We start from the raw sequence: 9,392 nt of genomic DNA, 5'->3' as shown, positions 1-9,392 counted from the left end.
GCCCGCCAACCAGCCAACTAGCCAACCCACCAGCCAGCCAGCCGGCCAACCAACCAGCCAACGGACCAACCAACCAACCAGCCAACCGACCAACCAACCAGCCAGCCAACCAACCAGCCAACCGACCAACCAACCAACCGACCAACCAGCTGACCAACCGACCAACCAGCCAACCGACCAACCAACCAGCCAACCAACCAACCAACCAGCTGACCGACCAATCAGCCGACCGACCGACCAAGTTCCACCAAAAAACACCAAAATTTTTGGATTAATCTCAGAAATTTTCTGGGGAAAAAAAAAGAAATTTCTGAAAATGAAAAGTTGAAAATTTGCTAAAACAAAATCTCAAAATTTAAGATTAGTCCCAGAAATTTTCTAGAAAAACTTTGGGTTTCAAAAATGGAAAATTTTCCACATATCAAACGAGAAAAAAAAATTACTTTTGCATTCAGAAATCCCCAAGTTTTACTAGAAAACTTCAGGGAAATGTCCAATTTTTTTCTGAATTCATAAGTTTCGAAGGGTTTTTTTTTTTTAAAGAAAACTTTCAACTTTTTGAGTTCAAAAAGAAAAATTATTTCTTTATTTCTAGAAAATTTATGAGATTAATCTCAAAATTTCAAAATATTCAACTTTCCAAGCTCAGAAATTTCCAAGTTTTCTCCAAATTTTTGTCTACAAAATGTTTAACTTTTGGAGTTCACGAATTTCAACGTTTTTCTAGAAAACGTCCCAGATCAATCTAAACATTTCTGAGTTAAACTCAGAAATTTCAAAGTTGCCAAGTTCATTTCTAACAAATTTTTCACTTTTGGAGCTCAAAAATGTTCTTGTTTTATTTAGAAAATTTCTGAGATTATTCAAAACATTTCCAGACTGAAATGTTCAGTCTGGATGTTAAGAGTATTTTTTCCACCCTTCACATCCCGGACACGCCGCTGTGGGTTTGTCCGCTCAGGCCAGCAGCAGTTTCATCTTCGTGGTGGGAGGATTTTTGTTGGAGGGAAAATTGGACGAATCAGTGAGCAGTTTTTGGGCTTCCCCACGAAGCGGTCTTCGATAAGTCACGTTCGGTCCAGCCAACCGCACCTGACTCGGTAAAATGTCAGCTTTTATAAGCGGACCACCTGCCAGCACGCGTTCATTAAGGAACGCTGCGGCCTAATTTGAAGCCTGGATATTTTATTGACAGAAGTAGCTTGTCTGGTCCAGCATGCTGCAGGAGGAATGCAGGCTTGGATCGATTACTGCTAAACGTGATTGTAAATGTCAGGTTTAACTTATTCTGAGGATTGTGGTCTGACACATCAAAGCGGCTCACGTTGATAAACCCCAGATCAAAAGAGAGAGCAGAAATAACTTTTTATTTACCCGGGGTCGTTGTTGAACTTTCTGGGGCCTGGCAGCAAATCGTTGCTCTTTTCTGGCTCCAGGTTTTGATTGTCACATGCAATAGATATAAAAAGAACCATGTGGGTTTAATGTGGGGAGCTGTTAATCTTACAAAAAAGCCCAAGACGACGTCGTTCATCACACCCACTGTTTGCAGAGACCAGGCAGCAGGGATATCAGTGAGGGGGAAATGGCTTTTTCTGAAACCCATCATTGACTGAGTTAACGGAGAGGAGCTCCTCTGATGAGCGCCGAGTACAGAGCGCTTCCCGTCGGGCTGCGACGCGCCAGCCGCTTATTGATAACCTGTGACGGCGGCTGCTACGCTGGGAGGACGCAGCCTTTTCATCACCGATACACAAGATTAAGCCTGATAACGTTGACATTTCCACGCCACGAGGATTTTCGTTTTTATGCTTTTCAGATAAAACTACATGACAAAAACACAAAAACTGGCCAGTATGTTAAGATTAGAAACATCTATTTGGGAGGGTTTTCTTGGATAGACCAAATGATTGTGTTGCTTGGATGATTTGTCACAGGAGCCATTTATCTTCAGACAGCAGCAGAGCTGTGGGAAGAAACTTACGGACCAGACCAGAAAGATGTTTTTATACCTCGCTGTGAAAAAACACCAAATCTAACCAGGGTTATGCCTAGATATAGGTTCACCTAGCTACAGATAAACCCTGCTACAGCGGGTAATCAAAACGGTCTGTAAGGTAAAATAATCTGTAAGAAAGATGGAAAATATGAATTTGTTGGACAATTTAACTGCTTTCTGCAGAAGATGGTGCCACTGCAAAAACACCAAATCTCACCAAACATTTCTGGTTTCTGGTACATTTAAAATAACTGGAACTAGAACTTATTGAACCAAGCTACTGCATCTTGATGAAAGGTTACTTATCAGTCAGTTTTGTCTTATTTCAACTCTAGTGAGTAATCTTGGTTAGGTTTGGTGTTTTTGCTGTGACTTTCTTTTTACCTGAACAGTTTTTCACAGGCTACATGGCTACAATATTTTTCTCATTAGACACCGTTCAGTTTTGCAAACTGAACGGTGTCTGTGGATTATTCCTCATCAAACTGAAATGCTTGTCGTGTCTTCTGCTCCCAGATTAAGCTGATCTTAGGAAAGGAGCCTCAGTGTCGGCCTCTGACGGCTCAGATCCTTCCCGCTCACTTGGCAGCGGTAGCCGCCGCCATCGGAGGCTCCTTCACTCACCGCACAAACCACGGCGCCAGCCCAACGCCGAACCCCGCCCTTTTCCAGACTCAGGCGCTCCCCGCCGCACTGCTCCGCCCGGCCCCCGGGCCTGTCAGGACCTCTCATCCACAAGTCCTCTTTGCCCCTTACTGAGCCTCGTCCGCCTCAAAGCCCCAGCCGCGTGGAGTCACTGCAGCCTCCTTCTATGCATCAGATTACTGGACATCTTCAAGCCGCCATGTTGGAACCTCCAGCTCCTCATTAGGGTGGTTCATTCAAAGCAGCCGGAGCTTCTTGTGTTGGATTTATTTCTCCGATCCTGACCCAACGAGCTTTCAGTGCCATGGCTAACCCGTCCCGGACCGACCCGGACCTACAGTACATCGTACCGCAATAATGTATGTGAACTATGCAGTGTTGTTGCGTCCTGACTGGGATCTGGTGCGTGGCGCCCGACATGGAGGAGTCACTCATAAGTTGGACCGGTTGTTACTGGTACCGAGCGCTGGAGACGCTCTCTGTTCCTGTATGCACTTTAAGCTCTTTCTCTGATGTCTGCAGTAGATGGTTAGACCGTGCTAGGTGGTTACTGTGTCTCGTAAAGTGTGTGTGTTTTTCTTTTTTGCATTTGTCTCTGCATATCTTTATGTGTGTGTGTTGGGCGATGTTGGGCTACGTGTGTGTGAGTGTGAGAGATGTTTCTATCCATCGTAAGCCATTCCAGTCGTTATCCAGCATCCATCGTCGCCTGCTGTCTCACTGCAAAAACACTAAATTACACCAAGTATTTTTGGACCAGTTATTGTGGAACTGCCTTAACATACAAGGAAAAAAGCTAAATCAACTTAGATGTAACTTTTAAGCAGGACATGAGAGCTTGTTCTAGTAAATAATTCCTACAGCTTATTTCACTTGAACTTTTTTCCTCATAAGTGAAATATCTAGAACTTTTTCATTGGTGCCATTTTATAGCACAATCAGTAATTATGTTAGCTTCAGTTGATGCTGTATCAAATATGGCTTAAAAGACGTTTAACACTCTGTCTCTTTAAGAACTCCTGCTCTTTTGGAAGTTCCGCCTTCAGGAAGTCATCACAACATGGCTGCTCTATTAACCCTTTAACAATGCTTTTACCAGCGTTTCAATGAAAACCAGCTTCTGTAATGAGCTCAGCAGGCGAGCTGCTACACCAGAGGTTTGCTAATTGCTGCTGGCTAGTCTGAAGGAGCAGGAGAGGGCTGCTCTGTGAGGCGGGAGCTTGGAAACTGCAGCTCAGGAGGAGTGGCGCCTCGAAGGCGGAGCTAGGTATTTTGACGTTTGCAGTAGAAATTGGAACAGAAATACTTGGTTAGACTTTGTGTTTTTGCAGTGATCTGGCCAAAGGGACCACAAAAGCTTGTTGTGTTAAATGTCGTGTAAAAGATGAACAATTTCAAATAAAAGAATCCTAATTTGTTATTGATTGTGTCCCTTTAATCAGTATCAATACGGGAAAATCAACAGGTTTTTTTTTACATCTGCTTTCGGTTGTTTCTTTGTTTTTTCCTCATTTTTGTGTGATGAGGGGGGAGAGGATTCTTAGAGACTCTCTGTCTCTAACTTTTTTGGGGGGCAAAATGAATGTACATAGCTGGACACAGACAACAACATTGGTAGCCTACAGGCTACTTGTTAAGCTTAAGGTGCTGTATTTGTACTAGCTAGCTAGTCATCTTCTAGCTAACTTTACCTGCATCCAACAGCTTTAATCAACTCAGTCGGTTAGTTTGGAGGGAAAAACTGTGAAAAGTTGTTTGCGTTTTGCTGGTTTGCTGCCGTGATTCTAACACAAACCTACGTAGCTCCGCCCAGCAGCAGCAGGTCTCCTTCACAGGTGTAAACCCAGCGCGAGCGTCGGAGCGCTCATGTTGCGTTTAAAGGCGGCTCGGAAAAACAGGTTACAACATGTTAACAACGGATTAAATGGTTTTAACTGCTGATAAAAGTGACAGAGGACACAGACACAGATATCAAATTGACATAGGAATAACAGAGTTGGCCATTCTAAGGTAAAAACCCAGCGCATACAGTGTTCGTGTTTTTTTTTTTCATCCAAACGGCTTCCCGCGCCCCCCCTGCAATGGCACGGCGTCCCCCCTAGGGGGCGCACCCCACAATTTGGGAACCTCTGTTTTAAATGATTAAATTTCTAGCAGGAATCTAAAACACGTTTGTCCCATAAACCTGCCATCTACATCTAACTGGAAATGTGGAGAAATTTGAGCACGACCTTTTTAACACCATGCTACAAAATTCTATATCCAAACTTTGACTAGGCCATTCCAATAAAAGTCTGGATTGTGAACTGGATTTACATACGTTTGTGGATTATTGATCAGCTGAATAACCAAAGTGCTCTTCTCTTTTGGGTCATGAACTGACAGCCATGTGTTCTCCGTTTCTGATCAATAACAATGATCGTGTTTCTTACCCGTTTCTGTTCAGTCTATGTTATGGTGTAAGAAAGGTTCTATTAAAGCGATTACTTTATTTTAAAAAATTGAATAAATATGCAGAGGCAAGTAATTTTTTTTTCAAACTCAATTTAAATTTTATTTTCTATTACTTGGTTTCCAGTCGTTTAATTATTTCTCTTCAAAATCATTAAAACCCGAGATAATCAGCTGTTAACCAGGATTTGATGATGTTTGGCTTCAGTGGAAACATGAGGTGTTTTTAAATGAAGTCATGATTCAGAGCCTGGATGGATTTATTGAAAAGGAAAACAGTGAGAGACTTCACTAAGTAGAGGAAAAGTTTCTGTTTGATCATTTTATGAGTCCAAAACGTGCTGGATCTGAGAACGTAGGCGGCCTTTTGAAACTCTGAGCTGTAAAGTGAAGTAAAAATGTTCTTTATCAGGCATACTGCTGTTCCATGTTAATTAAATTCAGCTCTGCTTTTTGATGTAGAGAAAATGCTCCCTACAGTCCTTTACAGTTATTCCTTATCCAGTTAATTATCCAGATATTTTCATATTTTGCATTAAAAGAAAAAGACTTATTTAAAAGATTTTTTTAACTGTGGCATTAATCCAGATTAAATGTTCCCGGTTTTATGTAGGTTAAGTTTACCAAATTATTTCTATTTGCTAAATGTCAGAATAATTTAAACTTTTTTTTTTCTTCAGATTTATACGTTTACATGCATAAGTCTGAAACTGAGCATTAAACACAAACTTTACATAATTAATAAGAACAAAACCGAAACACAATAATATGTTTTTTGAAAGGACAAACACAAAATAAAATAAAAGCAAGAAAGTGCAAGCAAAAAAACTGGAGACTAAATATTACTTTATGTTCTCTGCATTTTCTGATTTAACTGCCTCAACTAAACAAAGTCCTGCTAAATTTCTCATTAACTTGATATTTTAATATAATTTACAATTATTTGATAATTTTTATAACCTTAACCCATGACCTTTTATACAGTCTGTTTTAGTAATTATCAGCTAAAATTTTGTTTAGTCAATAAAAACATTTTACACTTTAATATGCCTGTAAGTCAGTAAATAAATGAATTAATTATGAAAATACAGATGTCTTTATTGAACCGATTGAGGCATTTATACATTTATAAGGTTTGATGTTCAGATGTTTTCTGTTCACTCCTGATCTTAATAAATCTGACTGAGGTTCTGTTTGCTGCAGCCAGTCAGACCCAAATACATAATTTAACATTTGCTCTGCGGTTTTAAGCAAACATTACCAGAGTGAACTCGCTCTATTTTCAGCTGTGAATAATTACACATTTTGAGTCCTAAGTGTTTTCAGTAGCAGAGCTGTGTTGAGTCTAAATAAACCAGTGTGTGTGTGTGTGTGTGTGTGTGTGTGTGTGTGTGTGTGTGTGTTTTTATGGTAATTTTTCACCCAGTGAGAATTACCACTGTGTTCATTTTTAGTTTTCCTGTAGAACATGAGCTTATTTACTCCCAGTTTTAGACATTTCTGTGTTTGTTTGAGGATTAAAACATTCTTTAATTCGGGAGGGAAGCAGCAGAAAGGGCATCCTGTTTTTACTCACACCCGATGTGATTTGTTTTTTTCTCCTGAATTAAATAGAGGGTATAGTTTGAGCAAATGTATCGATGCTTTAACAGGTATATAAAAATCCAATCTGCTGGGTTAAATTAGATAAAGAACTTCTTTATCTAATTTGGATAATTAACTGAGCTTATTGTACTGTTTCATTACGAGGATTAATTGAAATCTATGTGATTAATTTTTTTTGTGAAGAGCCTCAAGATAACATTTATTGTGAATTGGCATTTAAAAGCAAACTGAATTTAACTGAAAAAGGACATTCACAACAAAAAATAGTAAATTTTCAGGTATTAAAAATAAAATGTTACATTGATTCAAATCTGTTTCCACCTTTAACGTAAACAAATATTTCACTATTTAACTAAAAAATGCATATGTTAAAACATAAAAATAAAACCGCAGTTTTTGACATTCATAAGTTAATTTTTTTTTGACATTTTTCAATACGAGTCGTTTATCTTCAGCTTTCTAGTAGATGACTGAAAATTTTAAGTCAAAATTGATCATCCACATAAAAAACACAGTAAATAAACATTAATCCCAGAGCATGGTGCTGCCACCACCATGTTTTTCTGTGGATATTGTCTCCTTCATGTTTTGTGTCAAACACAACATTTGAAATTGTGAAGCAGAAGTTTAGTTTAGTGGCAGATTTTCAGTTTTGGATATTTTTTCTCCAGCATTACTCCTCGGTTCAGACATGCAGAGATAGATCTGCATGTAGCACACTAACAGTACTTTCCAGAGATTTCTGCAGCTCCTTCTTGTTGCTGTCAGCCCCTTGGCAGCCTCTCAAACCAGTTTCCATCTGGACTTCTCTACAGTTTTGGAGAAATGTCCAGTTTCCGTAATGTCCCTCTCATCCTGTTTCCTCTTCTGCTTGATGGCTGCCTTCACTATGCTGTGGCATATGTATATTTTTTTAAAAATTGTGGTTGTATTTCCCTTCCACTTTACCAATACATTTTGCTCAATCAGTTCCAATTTATCCTTCTTAATCTCAAAGTTTAATGGAAATGAGCAAATGTCTGTAAAATTATGAATCAGATTATCTATAATTGATGACAGATGTGAACTAAAGGCTGAAAATCAAGTAATAGTTAACATATTTTTTCAAGGTTTCCCTAAAACACATCTCTATAAGATATTGTACAATATTGTAATTTTGCTGATTTGAAATTAACTCATAACTTTTGCACTTTTCCAGATTACGACAACGAATCCAACGTGATTGTTGTGTAAATTGGTTTAAAAAATTACAACAATAAATCTTTAACTATGAGCTTCAGCAAACAGTATACAAAGCCTAATAAACAACATAACGTTACATTTATTAATGTTACCGTATTCGCCAGTTAAGAACCAGTTCATGCTGAACGTCCACCTCTATGCGTTTCAAGAAAAAGGTATTTTCACTCAGATAAACCCACATCAATACCAAGAACATGTCGCAAATATCTGACGTGCCGTAAAATACAACGTTGCTAAAATAAACACGACAAGCCCACTTCTGGGTTGCCATGGCAACGTGAAACCAAACGGCGGCTGAGCGAGCGCCCGTTAAAAGTATCGCTAAAACAACAAGCAGAGCTACAACGGACTGATTCCGATTCTGAGCTCTTTAATAGGTGACTAACAAAACAACATTTAATTTACTTTTGGAAATATCATTGTAAGTAAACATGCAAGTAGAAGCCGACATGCTATCATTAGTATCTAAGCTAGCTTTAGCTTTTTTTCAGCTTTTACATGGATTTTTCCCACACTGCATAGAGTACGTAACTGTAGATCAACATGCTATTGAGAGCTTTCATGCTATCATTAGTATTTAAACTAGCTTTAGGCTTTTAGCTAATTTTAGCTGTTGCATTGAGTTTTTTTCATACTGCATGCTGTATGTTACTGTAAATCAACATGCTATCATTTACCATTTTACCTCATTTTTGCAGTTTTGCATATTGAGCATAGTATACTTACTACTTAGCATTTTTGTTTTGAATTTGAAATATTCACTACTTTGTGGTGATCCATTACATAAATTCTCATTGAAACTCTTTTACGTTTGTTGTAATATGATACATTTTAAAAACCTCAAGAGCAGGAAGGCTCTATTTCTCTGAATATGACATTTTAGCAGGGGTGTGTCAGACACACGAAATCCACAGTGCATGTCTGCAGACTCACCATAAATATACTGATTAAGTCTGACATCTGAAATCCAACATTGCTTCAATCCATTTAGAAAATGAAACATCACAGAGTAAAGCAGGTCAACGTATTTCAGCATGTTGGAGAGACTAATCCACCCCGACAACATAACTCAGACAGTACATCTTTAAACCGGTGAACTTTTCCATGAACCCCAACCTCATTCATCTACTCTTTGTTTGTTGCACATCTAGCCAACACACTCCCTCTATTCCTGATACATTAGAGTTGGCTTTCCACCTCGATGAAGGGTGTTTTTCCCACCAAGCTCCTCCTCAACAAGCCAAAAGCAATACACAACGAGTCGCCTGCTGCTCTCTGGCCACCATTTCAGTTCCAGTTAAAGTCGCTGGAGAAAGGATCACAAATATCTGTAAGTGGGATGTGGGGCAGCTCTGTTCTGCTGTTTAAAGGAGCCATCGGCAGAAACGGAGCGTGATTCCTCCAATGTCAGCAGGGAAAGTGCTGCGGACAGCTGGAAGTTCAACCAAGC

General features: G+C 39.2%; 1 protein-coding gene across 1 annotated transcript in view; it reads left to right on the top strand.

The window, feature by feature from the left end:
* znf385d (zinc finger protein 385D) overlaps nt 1-3,650 on the top strand; it is a 42,242-nt gene extending 38,592 nt beyond the window's left edge. The window contains exon 6 of the mRNA XM_015020624.1: nt 2,516-3,650. Coding sequence (XP_014876110.1) covers nt 2,516-2,758 — 243 coding nt within the window. The 3' untranslated portion in view covers nt 2,759-3,650. The remainder of the gene's footprint in view (nt 1-2,515) is intronic.
* The last annotated feature ends 5,742 nt before the right edge of the window (nt 3,651-9,392 follow it).

Source organism: Poecilia latipinna, unplaced genomic scaffold, assembly GCF_001443285.1.
Source record: "Poecilia latipinna isolate Pla-1442-1.1 unplaced genomic scaffold, P_latipinna-1.0 Scaffold2620, whole genome shotgun sequence".
Taxonomy (NCBI): Eukaryota; Metazoa; Chordata; class Actinopteri; order Cyprinodontiformes; family Poeciliidae; genus Poecilia; species Poecilia latipinna.
The sequence above is the reverse complement of the archived record's forward strand: the minus strand, read 5'-3'. Positions and strand labels throughout refer to the sequence as shown.